Source organism: Condylostylus longicornis, unplaced genomic scaffold, assembly GCF_029603195.1.
Source record: "Condylostylus longicornis isolate FDR11 unplaced genomic scaffold, ASM2960319v2 ptg000001l, whole genome shotgun sequence".
Lineage (NCBI taxonomy): Eukaryota > Metazoa > Arthropoda > Insecta > Diptera > Dolichopodidae > Condylostylus > Condylostylus longicornis.
Window position 1 is genome coordinate 1,915,515 of NW_026577970.1, and position 20,531 is coordinate 1,936,045.

General features: G+C 26.0%; 1 protein-coding gene across 2 annotated transcripts in view; it reads right to left on the minus strand.

Moving 5' to 3' along the window:
• LOC129618521 (potassium voltage-gated channel protein eag) overlaps nt 1-20,531 on the minus strand; it is a 70,298-nt gene that overhangs the window by 38,886 nt on the left and 10,881 nt on the right. For both annotated transcript variants that reach the window (XM_055533318.1, XM_055533327.1), the window contains exon 2: nt 7,683-7,795. In XM_055533318.1, coding sequence (XP_055389293.1) covers nt 7,683-7,795 — 113 coding nt within the window. The remainder of the gene's footprint in view (nt 1-7,682; nt 7,796-20,531) is intronic.

Genomic DNA, 20,531 nt, shown 5'->3' on the forward strand with positions numbered 1-20,531 from the left:
TCATGAAACACTTTAAAAATAATATTTGCTAATATTCAAATATATTGAGATTTGTATATATATTGTGTTCATAACTTAAGAAGATGGAAGACTATTTTGTTCCAGATAATTTATCTCGGATAAATTCTTAATTATCGTGTAATTATCTGTCAGACGTTTTAGCAATTTTAAGTTGTTTACACATGAAAGTTTTTATCAAAATTTGTAGAAAAAATTTAAATTAAAAAAAAAAAATATTTTAAAGAATTCAAAATTCTTAGGGAATTTTGTAAAATAATAGTTTGTTATTTTTCTTTTTAAATTTCCTTAAAGATGATAATCTCAATATATTAAACATTTCAAAGAGTTCTATCTTTTTTCAAGCAAAATTATCAGGTGCAAAAATTTACGGTTCAAATTAGAAACACAGAACTCAATTTATTGTTTTATTTTTAAAAAACTTGAAAAATTAACTTATATATAACATACAAACATACATACATATTTTTTTCTACTACTTTCCTCTTTTTGCGTTAAAGGCTTCCAATGCTATTGTATTCTCGTATATAAAACAAAAAAATTTTTTTTATTATTTTATAATTTTTATCGTACCGTCATAGATTTATCTTCGCTTTAATGTACTCATTTTCGATTCTGAATGAAAATTTTATATGGGATACTCTATTTCCATAGAGACTAGAAAGATAACGAAAAAGAAAGTCTAGAAAGTTTTTTTTTTTTATTGTTATCCATAGATATATCCTTAACTGGGACTAAGAAAAATTAAATTATCCTTATCTTAAAAATAAGATAAGGATAATAAAGTTTCCTTCTAAAAATATGTACATAGCAAGAGATTGAAATAAAAGAAAAGCAAAAAGAAAAATCCCTAAGTATAATAAGGGTTACGCAGTTAATTTTATAAGGTATTTAAGAAACTGAAGCAATTTATGGATTCATCAATTTAAAATTAACAAAATTAAATTCTCACATAATTCTCTGGCTCATTTTTTCTATTATAATTAAAGAGGAGATTGTATTGAATTTCGGTTTATAGATGATAAAACCCATTCAATATAAAGTTGCATATACACACGTTCAATGAGCGTGATTTTATCGAATATTGAAAAATATTTCTTAGATCTAATGCCAGGAAAATAATTAAAAAAATTTAGTCCCAGAGTATATTTTTGAACTATTAGAAATATTATTGAGTAAAACAGGGCATACGTATACTTCTATTATACTTCTACTTCCCTATCTATGACGCTAAGAAATAACAGCATAAGATATTGACACAAGTATATGATTTTATTGCTGCTATACATTGCAGCGTTGAAATTTTTCTTATGGTAATGTGGCCATTATTTTTGGTAAAAGTCTTTGAGTTGCTACGAGTTAATGTGTGGCAATTCATATAAAATTAAAAAAAATATTCTTTTATAAGGAAATCACAGAGTTGACACGATAAAATCTTCTCGTTTTCTTTTAACAGTTGGTATTGATTATTTGCTATCTGCTTGTTTTAATATATTATTCAAATAGCTTTAAGTTAAATATATCGGTTCAAAACAAAATTTTAACAATTTTGAAGAATAAATTAAATAAAAAGAGTTTATTCAAAAATTTATGCTTTAAAAGAATATCGAGAAAATTAAGCATGTTCTTTTAAATACATAAATAAGAATCTTCAACGAATATAAAATACTATGTTCATCAAAAAACTTATTGTTAAATTGCAGAACTATTTTTGATTTCGATATAGAAAACAATGTATTTAATAAATTTTGTTTCCTTTTTTAATTCTAGATAAGTTTATGTTATTTTAAAACATATTTAATCATCATTCTTACAACGAACATATTTACAAATTTTGCTGCTACTGTTAAGCATTTTTTATCAAATGTTAAAACAAAAAAAATTTCTTGGATTCAGTAGTAGAGCTCAAGTGTATTTACATATATGTGGTGTATTTTATATCACATAACTTTGTTATTTTATTTATTTGCCTTCCATTTTTATTGATAGATTACTTTTTACCGATTACATTGCAGACTTTAAGGGAAGTGATATGTTGGCGTCATCTTTAATATGTCAAGTTTTCGGTGAAAACGCACTTCTCCAACGCTAGGTATAAGCGACTAGTAACTCATTCTTAGTGAAGTGTCTGCCAAATGTACTTTCTATCGCATATGAAAAGAACTAATCAATCAATTTTTTTGAAAAGTTTAGCATTTGATTTTAGGCAAAGTATTGAAACAGTGAACACATAAACTTTTTGGAGATATCTGGTTTCGGAAACGGAACTTTGCACTACCGATTTAACATATTTTATTGGTGGATATGTGCTGATCGCATCACTTTTTTTTTTTATTATTTGTCTTCATCTCTCTACTCTATTCTAAAAAACTCTTTTCGTTAGTCACAATTAAATTTATAAGACTGTTTTTGAATACTATTAAAATTCATACATACACACACGTTCTAATCTATGCATACATTTGCATATTGATAAAAATAGTTGAAACTTGTAGTAATACTTTAATACTTGAGCTGGAGGACATTTAACTCAAGTTGGAATTTTCTTTATTTTCTTCTGCTCTTATGATTTTTATCTTAATTGTTTATTAATTTATTTTTCTGTTTCACCTTAACAAACGAAAGTAAAAAAATATTTTAATTAAAAAAATGTAAAAGTTCAAATGGGAAAAAATAGCAAACAATTGAGAAAATTTATTCAATTATTTTATATGGGAAGTACAAAAAATCTATTTGAGTATTTAATAAAAAAGGAACTTACATACATTCATTCACAAATTAGATTAAATTTTATTACATTGTAAATTTTCAAAAAAATTTACTACGGTTTTGTGTTTGGTAAATATTTATCAACCATAATTAAAGTTGTTTAACAGATTGCATTTATTTTAATTTAAATTTGCATTAAAAAGAATTTGTTTCTGGCATATTTCCAGAATATTGTGGAAAAAAATATGCATATTACTTTCGCTTTGTGTGTCCATCAATCCGTGCGATTGTGTTGTGGAAATATTGTTTTATTAAAGTAAATTTGCCCCCATTCTCCTCCCCGCCAAGTTATATCTTGTAGAAGTTTTCAAATACAAGTTCTTCACAAACCAAGGCTTCCAAATAAAATGCAATTCATAAATTCTGCTGACGCAGAAAGGTCAGGAATTACGTGTTCTATCACAGAGGGTATTTTATCTATGTCACGGAAGTTTTATGTACTAAAAGAGGTCTGAATTGATTTAGATACTCCGTCCGTCTATAGTTTGGGAAAATGATTTTTTCTGCCAATAATGACTGGTATTGTATTTAGACCAATTAGAACAACGTATTTGAAAAGCTCTCATAGCTGACCATGGGACAGACAATAACTTTAAATTACCATATTAATTTATGCAAAATTTCAGTACTGGGTTTTCAATTTTTTCTAAGATATGGCCGAATTACTATTTCATAAATTGTATGGAAGCTACCAGAAAGAGCCAAGCAATTTCAACGACTTTTATCAAACACATTGGCCCTACTAATGTATTCGTTTGTGTGAAATTTCAATATGACAGCTTTTATAGTTTCTTTATAGAAATAGCCAAATAAATTTTGGAACGGGCGGACGGCAAATTTAGTATACGTTCGTACGGGTATAATATAGTTGAGCCAAACCAATGGTTTGCAATGTAGAATTTTTCCCTTTAACAAGTCAAAACACTTTATTAAAGTGCAAATTATTAAAATTTGCACTTTCATTCATATACGAGATTGTTTTTGAATTCTACTATAATTCACACATACACACGCGTTATGATCTATGCATACATATGGATATATTTTTAAAAATTGCATACGTTTAGGATGAGCAATGTACGTAATCTTTAAAATAAAACAAGGAAAAAATTAAAAGAGGCGTTAACAAAATACTCAAATTTGAGGGACAAGTGCTCTAATTGCTTAATTAGTGTTAAGAGTTGGTGTCTAAACATTTTTGAATGGAAGAAAATTATATAAATTTGCTTGGTGATAAATTTGGACGGAAAATTTGATTTTTTCAGACTGTTCATTTTTTTCATTAAAAAATTATGATTTACAATTTCTATAATATTGGAAAATTTCTACAACTTTTACTACAAATTTTTTGTTTTCGAAACCGTACAATTTTATGATTTTTGATGTATAATTTTAAACTCTTTTATTAATTACTTCTGTTGTGTTTCTTGTTCTTGATTTTCATTATTAATACACAAAGTTTTCTAATGTTGATCAGAAAGTAAAATGCCTTATCTAAATTTTGTACTACATTAACTTTACGGTTAATGCACATATAATGTAAAATTATTATTATAAACATGAAATTTATTAAAGACACAAACTCTTTAACTTATGAAATTTCAGTTTTAATATAAAAAAAATGGTATATAAATAGTTTATTTTTAAATTAAGAAATTCTAAGAAGTTGGGTTACTTATTTCCTTGAATAATAATGTTATTAATGGGAATATACCGTATACTTAAATATATTATTTTACTTATACTTATAAATCGTAGTTCTATACTCGTATAAACCTTTTTTAAATGTATAGAACTAAATATTTTTTTTTTCCAAAAAAAAAGGGAGGGAAAACGATTATGTGGAAAGAAACTAATAATAGAAAATTTGTTTCTAAAAATAAAATTTTTGAAATATTTTTACATAAACAACACAACTTAAAGAATAAAAATAAATAAAATACCATCAATGCAAAACGTGTATGTAATATTCATGGTGTATATGCATATAGCATGTATGTGTATATGTATGTAGGTACAATATGTATAAATGGAGTATAATAAATTTTCTTATCGTATATAAATTCTTTCTCGATTAAAAACATTTCCCTTATTCTACTATTTTCAATATTAAAAATTATTTTTCGAAAATTCCATAGAGGGGATCAAATAAATTAGTTATAAATTCTGATTTATAGAAAAGAAAAAGGGAAAATAAGAAAACTTTTCCAAATAATAAAAACACAAAGACGAACCACAAAAAAAAAATAAAAATCGATTTTTCTATTTTATTTAGTTTTTTATATTTTCTCATTTTTATGAAGCAAAAAGTTAACAAAATCGTCTACAACTAACCATAACTATAATCAAAAGATAAAAATGAAAAAAATTGCAATTTAGCGAAAAACTTTCTTTATTACCACTCCTTTAAATTTTTATATTCGCAGTGTTTCTTTACTAATACAAAAGCAAAAGAATTTCCTGAAAAAATTCTTAATAATGACGACAACACACTTAAAAAAACTTTTGATTTCGATTTACGAAAAGTTAAAATGGAAATCTTCTTTTTTTTTTGCTTTCTAATTTTATTTTTGTTCTTTTTTCGATTGTTTTGAGGTCATGGTTTTTTAGTGTTCAATTTTTTGTTTTATTTTTTAAAATGACTTGACTTAAAAAAGAAAAGGAATATTTTATTACAATTTCATAAATAAGAATTCGATTATTAAAACAAAATTGTAAATGAAAATATTGGAAATTTAAAAAGGGAATGAAAAATTAATGCTTTGTCATTGTACTTTTGATGAATAAATATGAAATTAATATTAAAGAATTGAAAAATTGTAATCCTAATTGGAATTCATTCATCCAATGAAAATTCAAAAATTTTAAACTTGTATATGTATACGAGTATGTTTTCATTATAAAAATGTTTGTGATTTGAATTCTTAGGATTGAGAAATAAAATGTTTCGAACATTTCGAAAATTATTATGCTAATTTTTTTTAGTGCTTTAATAATAAATTTATGTACATATATTTGAAAGAATGAAATTTATTTCATTCAAAAAGTATGCAATGAGCATTGAATATTATAATTTTGAAATGAACTATGACTCGAGAAACCAATAATAAACTACACATTATTAAAAAAAAACAGGATGTTAATCTTTTGATAACGTAAATATGTAACGCATAGGGACAATGTGTTACTTCTCAAGCGCAGGGAAGTGTAAAATTTACAATGTATCAAATTTCCAAATGTATATTAAAGGCATTTGCCATTGCACACTATTCTAAAATGTATTAAGTACGCAATTGAAACGTAAACCAAAAGCAGATCTTATAGCAAAGAAATTGAGATTGCTTTTTACATAAAAGGCAGTGGTTTCTAAAGGTTTCGTTGTTGTAAAGCTGTATTTAGACGGTAAAATCGATTAAAAACTTATATACTACGTTTTGGAATTCACGGAATAAAATTTCACTGTTTTCTGGAAACCCTTAAGATTACGCTAGAATAAAGAGTGGAGCAACTAGTCGCCAACTTTACTAAGCTTAATGAAGTCTTAAAGAATGCATATTTTAAGTCGATAAGGCGGATAATTTCGAATTTTATTTATTTTGTTTGCTAAATACAACTTATGTACAAAAAAAATTTGATATGGTAAGCACTACCAAATTAAGTTACTGACTATAAAACTAAAATATTTCGTAGCCACTGTTAAGTTATCATTATACATTTATTTATACAATATACATGTATATACATAAAATATGTATTTGCAATAATCTCTATGAGCATCATAACCAAAACATTTTAAAGCTTCTTTCGTTATAAACTCAAATTGTATTGGCATATTTAAGGGAAATTTTAAAATTACAATTTGGAATCGCCAACATTATAGTAGATATATTTTCTGACACCTTTTTCAGATTTCTAAACATACCTATATACGATAATGTGATTTTTTCACGCATCAATTTTCAAATTGTATTTGCACATTTTATTACTTTCACAAACGCAAAATTAAAAAACACAATTTTGGGGTCACACAAAGAATTTTTTTGTCTTCAAAATATATTATGAATTTTCTATTTCGTTTTCAAATCTGAAAAATTAGTATCCGCATAAAAAATTATCTTTTATCTAAATTTCTCCGTTTTTTCCAAATTTTGATATCGTTTTTCTTCTAGACCACAGGTTGTAAAAGTCTGAAGTTTAAGCAGCTTTTAGACTTCAATAAATAGTGTATAAATAGTAAGAATAAAATTTTTTTCCACCTTCACACTCTCTCAAGTTATCGCTTCACGAAATTTGAAAAATTTAAATCTTTGGCACCTTATATTTCTGAAACTGCAAGTTGTTTCAAATTTCTATAAACGCAGAAAGCTAATGGTAAACACCAAGCATTAAAAAATTTTATTATGTTTCTTAGCTCACGCAATTAAACTTTAATTTTGAGCATTATATAAACGCTTCCTTTAACTTTTTTTTTGTTTTATTTCAAAGATTGCATTGAGATACATAGATTGTATCCTGAATGCGTACAATCTATGTATTAAAATATATTCGTATATATTCGTACAATCTATGTATTGAAATATATTCGTATTTTAAAATCGGTATTTTCACTTGTTCAAGGGAAAAGGGCTACATTACAAATCATTGGTTGGACCTTACTTTATTACTTTTATTTTATTCATATAATTGAAAAAATTTTAGCGCGTACTTTACAAAGTCAAAGTATGATTTTCGAAATGGTTTATAATCTCTTTAGATATGCGTTTTTTTCAGCGCGAAGGATGCATCTCAAAATTGAAGACCCCTTCCGATTCATAAACGGAAAAAATAAAGCATTAAAAATTCCCCTAAAAGTATGCAACAGTAATCTGTTTTACAATGAAAAAATTTTAACTTACTATTCTTTTTGTACAATAAAATTTCGAATTGATCCTGTTGTTGGTTTTCTAATGTAAATTCTAATCTTGATACAGTCTCTTTATCTGTTAGCTCACCGTACATGAAACCACATCTGAAATAAATAAATTATTATATAGCATTTTTAAAATGTCAAAAAATAGGTATGGAAGAGTAATTTAAATAATTTTTATATTAAAACTCATTTGTTTTACAATAACAAAAATAGAGCTAGCAAATTTAGTAATAAAGTCTCGTATAAAACATGCATCTAGAGCTCTTCATTTAAGAGTTTGAAACTACTAATTACAATAAATAACTGTAGGGCAGACTGAATACAAAAATTCTGTATTGCTTTTTCTTTCTGCTCATTCCAAATAACAAGCGTTCTGTTGTCAAGTTCAATATGTTGGGCTATTTAATACAGGGCAATTTTTAACAAGAAGATCAACTAACGCAATAACTAATAAGAAGGCCTATCAATTCAAAAATTCTTTCGTCGTTAAAACATTATATTTAATTCATTTTGTGTTCTATAAATTAACGTACTTCATATAATTTGATGAATTTTGGATCTTTTATAATGGTTTGCATACAACTTGTAATTAAAAAAATTTATGAACACTTTTCAAAACATGTGTATTTGATTTTTCCTGCTTCACTCTTTTTAAGCATAGCGCCTCCACAAAGCTTCTCCACCGAAATTGGTTAACTTGACTTCTTAAGCAAACCTTTTTTTTAAATTTTAGGACTTCTTACGTCGTTAAAAAATTACAATTCACAAATTTATTAAATTTATGTGAATATTATGGGTTTATTTTTAATAATTTGAATTTTTCTTTTGAATTATTCATACTAAACTTTTAGATATTAGATTTCTTTTTCATACCCGTACGAACGTATGTTCGAAGGGCATACTAAATTTGCCTTACCGTTTGTAACACCAAGAAATAGTGGCCAGAGATATAGACTCACGTATATGTTTTTGATCAGCTAAGAATTCTCAGTCGATTTGGGTCGATGCGATCCAACGATAACTCAAAAACTAATTAAGCTAATTTCGCCAAATTTTCACAAATGATTTATTATAGTAAATGCCAGAGCCCTATTTAAATTGAATATAATCGAGGTACTGGTTCGGGTAGCTGCCATTTATTGGGCTACATCTCAGAAATTATAGAAGCTATGGTATTGAAATATATTAGTATGGCCATTGTATTTGAGAAAAGTCGTTGAAATTGCTTGGCTCCTTCTAGTAACTGCCATACAACTTGAAAAGCTTTTGGCTATATCTTAAAAACTGTTTAACCTACAGTACTGAAATTTTGCAAAATAAAATATAGTAAAATGGCAACTATATTTATTTAAAGTTATTGAGATCTCATGAGCACTTGTGATAACTGTCATACAACTCTAAAAGTTATTTGGCATTATTTCAGAAATTATTGGAGTTATAACATAGAAATTTCGTGAAAAAAGTGTATTATTAGGGCTGTTATGTGTGATAAAGATCTTTAAAATGTCTTGACTCCTTGTAGTAATTGCCATACAACTTCAATAGTAGTTTGTCCATATCTTAGAAAATATTGAAAACACAGTACTGAAATTTTGCATAAATTAATATGGTAATACGGCATCTTAAAGTCATAGTCTCTCTCATAGTCAACTATGGTATATTTACTCGCAAATAGGATAAAAAATTTGTACGGGTATCACGGAGATGACACGATCAACTCTATTTTTCCTCGTTGTAAATCTCTTGTTCATGAGAACTTGTCTATTTTATTAGCGGTTAAGAAATTTATTGACGCAAAAATATATTTTTCATCAAAATTATGCTCATATTTTTAAAATTCCTCGAATAATAAATTTACACATGAATAAATTTTTAATCAAAGTATTAACACAAATAAAAAACATTATATAAATATATATGTATATATTATGAAACAAAATTACGATACATACAGACATACGTATGTAACATTATTTTAGTAAAAATCAACATCCTTTTAATTATTATTAGCAAGTTAAGAGCATATAATATTATCGTTATCAAAGAAAATAAAATTTATATTTTCGAATACACATCCATACACACTTCCTTTTGTATACGGTTTATCCTGCTTATACTTGTATATAAGAGTAGGTACTCTTTTAGATTATAATGAGCCTCTTAAAATAATTAAATTTCATTAGTATTAGCCATATAACAATATGTTAACAATCTTATGTGCTTTTATCATACAATATTAGAGTTTTTATAATTTACACTATAATTCTTTTAACTATGTAATTATGATAGAATGAACAATGGGGGAAGATAAGAATGATTTCTTGAAAATATAAGTTCTTTTTTTTAAAAAACCTTGTAATGAAAACTATTGTGCATGTTTATATATTATGTAATAGGACTACAATATTATACATAAATGACATTTTACATAGATTTTTGATATATGTATTTATTAAATAATATGTATTTAGGCTTAAGTTTCATTACGTACATAAATTTGATGGTATACAAAATTGAGACCAGAGTGCTCAACCTTTAAACATTTTAATAATTTAATTTACTATAATAGGCTATAACGCTATTATTATCTTCTGACCTTTTTTTCATATTTTTATGACAAAAACGAGTTGCTCTTTTTTTGTACAAGGGTTTTCATTTTGAAGAAATTTTTTTTTTTGAGTTAACAATTATTAAAAATTTTTATAGAATTCAAATAGGTTTTACTCGTACATTTTCTTCAATCGATTTTATTTGTAAAGCACACTCAACCAGATTCATCCTGGTTCTAACTTACGTTTGAAAATTAGTTTAACTCTTCGCGTTAAACTAATTTTCTTCATTATTTAATTTCTTTCTCTTCATTAATTCAATGCTAACATTCTATTATAAAATGATAAATTCTTTGATTTCCTTGGACACAACAACTTTTATATTTTTCAATTAAAACATTTCTGGAATGGATTTGTAAATAAGGGCGAAATTTTCTCATATAGATGTTGAACTAATAGCTTACACTATAATATTTTAATGCACCTCTACAATATTAAAGGTTGTCGTTTGTTATAGGAACAAATTAAAGAATATTATTATGGCAAAGCTATTTGATCTGTCATCTATTTTGATTATTATAAAATTTTAAGGTTAAATTAATTATTTGGTTCATATTGAAAAATCCTATATAAATGAGCTCATACACATTTTATAAATTTCCTTATTGCTTATGTATGAAAAAATGTTCATTTTAGCATATAAGAAATATTCTTGTATGCGGAAAATGCCACTTCAAGGCATATTTTAAATTAAGTTTTATGGTTTTATTTTCATTTCTGTTCTTATATTATTTTTATTCTTTTTTCAATCTTTTATTCTTTGCTATATGTAGGCACACATTTGTATATTTTATGAGTTTTCTTGACTTATTAGAAAAAAACATTATGTTTTTGTCCTTTCTTTTACTACTGTATAATCGTAATATTTTGTATAAGTTTGTTAACAATATAGTATACTTATAATTATGAAATTTCATATATGCATATATATATATATATATTATATATATCATGTACAAAATAATATATATAACTTAAATTATACATATATTAAATTAATTAATAACTATAAAAATAATTTGTAAAATATTCCTGTAAAATTCCAAACTATGTACGATATCGTGTGTTTTATTTTATAATATAATTAATTTTATTATGTATGAATCAAAATTCCTTTTTTACACAACTAGTATTTATTTTATTAAATATTTATTCAAAGTGTAGCTTTGGGAAAAGTTAACATCTTATTAAGTTTTTTGTTTTTAAATATGCTTTGAAAATTATAATCAAAAACAAAAATTGTATAGCAAAACTATATTTTATATTGATGGCGTCGAATTAATGAAAGCAATTAAAAGCAAGAATTTATAAAATTAACATAAAGGTATAATTAAAATAATTAGATATAATAATTATTTTATTATGTAATTCAATAAAAAGGCAAAACTGTCTTAGTCAACTAAATGCTAAATCGAAATATTTTATTTTTTAGCATAATTTTTTATATTCAAATACGTATAAAAACATGTAATTTAGCGAAAATTGATCAAAATTCAGAGCGTTCTAAAATAATTAAATCGCAATCAAATTGAATTAATGGGTCTGTGATTGGAGCAAATTACAAATATTTACTATTTTGAAAAAGGGGTTTATACTAGAAAAAAATATCATTTAGATTTTAACAAAGACGGGAAAAAACGAAAGATTTTTTATTATTCTACAAACTTAGTTTTAATAGTTGTCTTTTTTCTTTTTTTTTTTAAAAGGACTTAATTTTTCTGAAATGTATAAACTTCATTTACCTAAAACTACTAATTTTGTACTTAGTTTGTTTTATTTCCATAGATAATTTTATATAAAAATGCGTAATTTTTAAAAAAATTCTTATAAAAGGAATACAACAATTAAACCTTATATTAAAAAATTGGAACAACATAATGAAAGAGAAACTATTTTGACGTCAGCAAAATTATTTAATCGTAAAATTAAAAAAAATTTTCTTTATACAACATAGAAGAGTTAAATAACAAAGCCAGAATTTTGAAAAAAATTTGCTATAGTGACTTTCTAAGTTCTTATAATTGTAAGTCAAAAATATTTAGAGAGAATTTAAACTTTCCTTATTTATTAAAATATGTAGATATACAATATAGCTACGTATTAAAATAAGAACCTTAAATTTTACCAAATACAGAAAATAAATTTTTATTTAAAAATTTAAAATTATTTTCAAAAAAATATGTAAAATAACAATAGAAAAGAAAATCAAATTCTACTTGTATGAGCGTTGTTAACATATGGTCATCCTGTTTTTTTTGTTTTGTTTTTGTTCGTGTTTTTATTCATTCTTTGTATTCAATTTAAAATTATATTACCTTGTAGCCCTAATTCCGTATAATGTTTATATACAGAAAATATATTATGAGCAAATGTAAAATGCGGAGATATTGTATAATTTTTCAATTTTTAAAGAACAGGAAAAAAAGGAAAACCCAAACGAATTATGAGGATACAAAAATAAAATGTGAAAAAAACAAGAGAAAAACAAACAATAATCATTTGTTATGTCCTTGAAAAAAGGAAAGTTTAATATCAAAGCAGCAAAAGGGTAATAAACTCAAATCCAAAGAACAATAATGAAAAAATTACAAAACACATTTACATATTTGAATCGTATTTACATTAGTTTCAAATTATTTTAAATTTATACGTTTTTTTTTTCTTTATGATTCACTAACATTTATAAAATATAAGAACAGTTTTAAGTGTTCGTTCAAAAATTTAATTCAAAAACAGTTGATTTAGATGGCTTGTAAGATAAACCAGTCCTCTTCACCAATTAAAACTTACTTCAAAGACCAAATAAATGAAAACGAACTGATGTCGAACCAATTACTACTCTTTTGCTGAACTAATTCTTTTATTACTTATATAATTCTTTGGTATGCATATTTATACGACAAGTTTTATATTGCACTAATTTTAGAAATATTTTCCTGCCACTAGGAAGGTTACTTAATCATTAATTTAATTAATATGTGCCCTTCTTAAATTATTCAAAAAAAAATTTAACTTATTTGTTTTATAAAAAATTTTGTTCAAAAAATTAAATTTTCCTATCTTAAAACGCGTATAAAAGTCTTATAAACGGCCATGCAAGTAGATCAACGGGTAGACAAAGTAGAACTAATAAGCCCATTTCTTCATCCTTTTTTGTGAATGTGCAAAAAAGTCCAAAAATGTAGTTAATTATTGTAGCTAAATATATACATACATCGATTCATTTTAAATAGGATTAACACGTATTCCTTATTAAAATTTAAAAATGTACTCTTTAGGACAGACCTTAAATCCTATTTTACATAGAGTAAGTGGAAATTGTGGCCCAGTCGGTGGATAACGTGGAACACCATTATATCCGAGAAGCTATAAATGTGATGTCCTATATATGCATGTCGAAACATGCAAAATTATAATTTTTAATAAAAAAGGGAAATCATTACTCGAAAATCAGTATTGCTGTAGCTTTCAGTATATAAAGTGTTTTTAATAAAAATTTTGTAAATTTTTAACGACAGCATTTGTTTGTGTTCTTACCACTACGATAAAACCGGTTTCTGCTAAAGATTTGAAGTGACAATTTGAAGTGAGCATTTAATTTGATTATAAAATTTATATTATTTTCTTTACAAAGATCGAAATTCCGTGTATTGTGGAACACTACGCTTCGGGTATTTTGGCTCACATTTTTACATGCATTTTAGTTTTGTAGGATAAAATTTAATTTTTGATTAATTTTATTTTTTAAATTTTTTTATGTAGTTGTTTTTTATCCTGTTTAAATGGACCATGGTTCACCTTTGCCTCACGTGTGGTCCAAATTTCCCATCCATTTTCAAAATTTTGAAATTTCCATTTTTTCGCACTGAAAATGAGTATGAAATGGTTATAAAATAATCTATGACTGTGGCTCTTGCCTAATAATCTATGACAGGGTTGAAAATTTAAGGTTAAAGACAGGGTGATTTAAGATAACGGAGAAAACTCCAGAAACAAAATATGTGGTCCACGATCACCGCACTTACTCTAAGTCATAAAAAATCTTCACTTGGCTATTCTCTTTGTGTCAATTTGTTTTTATATGTATAAACAACACTGTACATGTATTCATAACCATTGTTTACCGCTAAATTCTCTATTGACCCACTTAAAGTTTTTGCACAAAACTGTCGTCTTGTTATTTTAAGTTTTGTCGCATTGGGATAAAAACTGTAAATAATATAATTTTTACCGAGCGTATTGTGTATACAATAGGTAGGTTATGTGATGGCAACAAATTTTGCATATCGAGTTTTCGGTGGGAATGCACTTCTCCATAGTAGGGAAGTGTAAATAAACTATTTTTAGCAACCTGTCGGTCTGTCGGTCTGTCGGTCTGTCGGTCTGTGTGTGCACGCGTGTATCTCAAGTTCTACTGAACCGATTTTTATGAAATTTTATATGTAAGTTTATTTCCACCATGGCACAGATTGATCAACTTTTGGGATATATCAGGCTTCGGGAACTGCACTTTTTAGCGGGCCTGTTTTACATTTTTGACCATTTTGAAGAAACTATTCAACCGATTTGCTTGAAATTTCATATATAAGCTTCGCTCGACCGGCCCCAAAACCTCCTAACTTTTGGAAGAAATCAGGTGTCAGCAACTGGACGTTTACTACGGCCCAAATATACATTTTTGCGTATATAAAGAGAAATAATCAACCGATTTCATTGAAATTTAATATTTAGGTTCTTCGTATTAAAACAATGAACATATAAATTTTTTGGAAAGATCAGGGCTCGAAAACTGATCTGCGGGCCGATTTTACATTTTTCACCATATCTACGGAACTAATTGATAGAATTTCTTGAAATTTGATATTTGAGTTCTGGTTGTTACCGAAACTAAATGACGAGCATTTCAGGGAATTCAGGTGGCACATAGTGAAACTCTATTAAGAGCCAAATTTACATATTTCTAGGTATCTTAACTATAAGCTTACTAATGTCCTAAAAATTGGAAAGAAGTATTTAACAGACATTTTTATAATATTCTGTAACACTTTCTCTTAACTAGACAATGCACAATGCGGTCGGTTATGTGCTGACCACACCAGATTTTTTTGTATGTCTAAATATTTTCCAATGAAAATAATCTAAAAATGAAAAAAAAAATGTTTTAAATACTGTAAAATGTTTTTACACTAAAGAGTATTGGATTTAATTAGAACAGATTAGATTTTTAGAAATCTAAATACAATTTTGATGATTTTTACGTCAAAATCAACATATTGAACTTTGCACAGATAACATTTACTCCAAATTATAAAATGAAAATAAAATAATGTTACAGAAATAATTGGTATCAAAACAAATTTTATGAAATGACACCAATTTGCGTTTCTTTTAAAGAAATATAGCACTCCGATCTAGTAAAAAGAACACTTTGTACAGAATAGCAACTGGATGGCAGCTCATAATTTTTCTATTTTTAAATAACTAAAAAATTTAAAATAATTAAAGCTATGTAACATTTACAGAATTAATAAAAATTTATATGCCTTTGTAGCGAAATGAAAAAACAATCTCCATTTATTTCAGCAATATTTACTAATTATTTTTTGACACAATGCAGCCATCCATATTTATAAACGGCTCTTTAATACATTACACAAAAATCATAAGTTACAAGTGGCCAACTCTTTATGTCTTTCTACTTGGATGACATAATATATCACCAATTATAATATTTATAACAAATTATTTGAATAAAATGAAGGAAGAGTCATAATATGGTATTAAGTAAATTTAATGTAACGATTTGTGAATTTTAAATACTTAAGTACAGAATTCCTTGTTTGAAAATATTGTAAAAATTTTAAGAATATACTCAAGGTCTTACTTACACTGTTTTAAATAGGATAGGTTATGTTTAGTATATCTATTATTTTCATATTTGCCTATCAAATCATCCAAACAACTCAAAAGAAAACTGGTAAAAATTTTAAAACTAACTTAACTGAAAAATTAGTAACGCTATAAATAATTTCCCTTAAATAACTTCTCTAAAATCCAAGCGATCGATTTGTAAGAAAAAGTGAAATATGGTTTAATTATATTTTCACTGACCGTTTCTAGATTATTGATTCATTATATTCTGAGGGCTCATATAATATATGCCTGTTCAATAAATTTTTTATATCCTAATGTCATGGAATTTCTCTCAACATTTAATTTTAAAATTTTTAAAAGTATTTCTTTTAAGTCAGAACACGTGCAGTATTAATATATAAAGATACATATACAAATGAGTACGCAATAAAGAGTTTATAAAAATAAAAACGTTAAACTAAAATCACATGTTTACGCCTTGTGCAAAGCTCACACAATTCTATCTTCGGCAATATCCAACCTCCAACATTTTTATCTTTCTCCTGTACTCGTTTTTATAACCGTACGAACGTATATTCGAATGGTATACTAAATTTGCCTTACCGTTTGTAACGCTAAAAAATAGTGGTCTGAGATATAAACTCAGGTATATATTTTTAATCGGTTTCGAATTCTAAGTTGATTTAGCTTTGTTTGTCCGTCCGTCCGTCACAACGATAACTCAGAAACTAATTAAGCTAAGTTCACCAAATTTTCACAAATATTTTTTTATAGTAAATTCCGGAATCCTATAAATTGGATATGATCGAGATTCTGGCTCGGGTAGCTGCCTTACAACTTCAAAATTTTTTTGGCTATATCTAAGTAATTGTAGAAGCTATAGTAATGAATTTTCGCACAAGCGAATATATAATTACGGCATGTATATCATGTATATCATCAAATTCATTGAAACCGTTGGTATCTTTTGGTAGTTGCCATATAACTTGAAAACTTATTGGGCTATATGTTATAAAATAATGAAAATATTTAAATTTTGCATAAATTGATATGGTAATACGGCAACTTAAAGTCGTAGTCTGTCCCTTAGTCAGCTATGATATATTTACTCGCACATAGGAACAAATTTGTGCGGATATCACAGAGTTGACACGATCAACTCTATTTTTTCTTGTTTTAATTACCTTTTACACAACATTACAAAATCCATATACGCCATCGTAAATTGTACTAAATTAGTAAAAAACAAATATAAAAAGAGCTTAACTTGTGCGGTAATCTATAACCGCGTCAATAAATTCTGCACAAAATAATATATTTTCTCTTTATTTTTTTCTCCTACACAAAATAATATATAAATTTACCATATTTATTGATTTTGTTAATTATTCTTCATATTTCTCTGCTATTATCGTACAATACATTATGAAAACCTATTGCATATATGAAAATAAACGTATCTATGTAGATACATTATTGTAAATATGACGACATACCGCTTTTAAAATCATTACAAATTTAAATATGCTGTAAGTGGCGTACGTAATCTGTTGCATATATGTTAACACAAATTCATACATGTATGTATATTGCATACATATTATATGCATATGCTTCGATGTGTGTTCATATGTTTTACAACAGAGAGTAACAAGAAAAAGCAGCACAGGTAATAACCGTAGTCAGGTGGGACATAAAAGAATAATTTTCAAAATGTCGTATGCCAATGCACTGTTATATTGATATTACAGTCATTATACATATATAAATTTGTTTTTCTGATTTTCTATATAGTTTTTATTTATTAAAAGTAAAATTACCTTACTTCATCGATCTTTTATAATAAGTACAAATAAAAGAAATTGACATATGTTATTCGTAGTGTGAATAGATGTTATGCATATTTGTGCCCCCCCCCCCCCCCCTGATTACGGTTGTTACCTGTGCTACTTTTTCTTTATATGAAAGCATTTTCATGACTTTTTAAAATGGTTTATTAAAGAAAGAGAATAACTTATAGAGAAAATAACTTTTTTTTTATGAATTCCCGTTGTGTGGCAAGACATTGATTAGAATAAATGTTTATTGCATATTTTTGATTTACAATTAAGTTGAGAATTGAGAAGAATGACCAAGTAATTGCAACCCTTTAGCCTTTTGAATTACTCAAAAATGGTTAGTCATATGAAAGCTTTACTGTGTCTGTGAAAAATTACTCTGTCAGCCATACGAAAGCTTTCCAAAGGTTATGTGATAGATAACCAAGGTTCTCATAAAAATCTTGTGAATATTTTAGTAGAAATATTATCCTACATATTCGTGTGAAATTCTATCAAAATTTTGAAGGCACTTATAATTTACTAAAATTATTTTTGTACATGTTTACAAGCTATGGTGAGTACATATCTCAAAAAAGAAAACATCTCTGAAGTTTTGTGGCAGCTGTTCTTCAAACCTATAGAAGTACAAACAATTTTTTTAGAATTGTGCGCTGTTACACCAAATGTTTTTACGGGAAACTTAAACACTATGTTTTGTAGTTTTCGAAATATAACCAAATATTTTTGATGCTCTACAGCAGCTATTTCAAGAACTTACAAAATCTCTATAAAATTTTTTCAGAATACTATCATTTTACTCTTCTATATTGTTTAGGGAAGGACACGCTGTCTGGCTGGTATAGCTTAGTTTTACCGATAATCTTTGGCTAATATTCTGTTAAATTTATAATGCTCTTTTCTTTAATTCAAAGACATTGTATTTTATATATTTCAAAAATTTTGTTAACTTAATTTTTAATTTACTATTTTTATTTTAAGCCAACATGTTATTGTACCCTTTACACATTATTTCTAATCGAACTGAACGGGAATTAATGCGCAATTTCTTAACTTTTATTTTATGTTATAAAATTTATTTTCTTTGCAATTCACTTGAGAAGTTACTTAAAACATACATGTACATACAAATTTATTTGTGTAAGTGTGTCACTATCTGAATACATCCCTATCAATATAAAGAATTGTGCATGTGTAATACGGTAAGTTACATAAATTTGTAATAAGGGCAAAAACAAATAAAATAAGTAAAAAAATCAATACCAATCGAAAGGTTATTGTTACTTTATTTTTTTTATATTTTTTTTAGGTTATGTAGATTGTAATAAATATGGTAGGTGCCAGAAAAGGAAGAAAAATAAACGATATGAAGCAAAAGTTCTATGAAAACACTCTAAGATTTGTAATAAATATACTAATTTCTTGCAATACAAAATAAATATAAAATTATTTCGCGTAAAAGGTGCCAAAAGAATTACAATTCTCATAGCATAACTTTGTTCGTTAAAAATATTAGTTTTTCTATTATTGACTGTAAATAAAAATGTAAATTTTTAGAAAAAAATATTTAAAATAGCCTGTTCTATCAGAATTATCATATAATTTATCATAATTACTTACATTTAAATTTTTAACATTTTTTTTAAAATTTATCGATTTTTTAAACTGTTGATTTTGTCCATTATTAAAATTGTGAATACATGTTGTAAATTAATTTTTGCGAATTTTATTAATTGAAGTAAACGAACAAAAGTTTCTCTTATAGTGGATTGTCAGAAGAAAATTCGAAAATCTGAAAATTATAATTTCAGTAATAGCGCTTTTCATCCTATTCAGATTTAATTAAACTGTCTGTAAGTGATTATTATATAAAGCCATATTCTTTCTATTTATGCAAATAATATTTACCATGGTACTGGGTATAAGGTTTGTTCGTATAAAACTCGATCCTGACTTTAAAAGGGGTTGTACTAATCTCTTATTTAAAATTTTTAACAAAATTTGCATATAACTTTAATAAAAATGGGTCAAACCAATGGTTTGTATTGTAACACTTTTCCCTTCAGCAATTAGTGAAAATGCTGCTTTTAAATACAGTCTATGTATACCTACCACACTATTAAAAATATTTTCATTCATATACGAAACTATTTCTAGAATTGCATATATTTACGATGAACGATTTATGCAGTCTTTGAAATGAAGCAAAAATAAATTAAAGAGGGTTTAACAAAATGCTCGATTTTAAGGGTTAATTGCGTGAGTTAAGAAAAATAATTATATTTTTTAATGTTACATAATTTACCGTTAGCTTTTTGCGTTTATAGAAATTTGAAAAAGCTTGCGGTTTCGTCAATATAAAGCGTTAAAAATTCAAATTTTCCAAATTTCAAGAGCCCCTTAACTTGGGTGTGGAAATGGAAAAACTTTTCTTCTAACGAAATAAACTATTTATTAGTATCTAGAAGCTGCTAAAATTTCCAGGCCCCTATAACCTGGGGTCTAGAAGAAAAA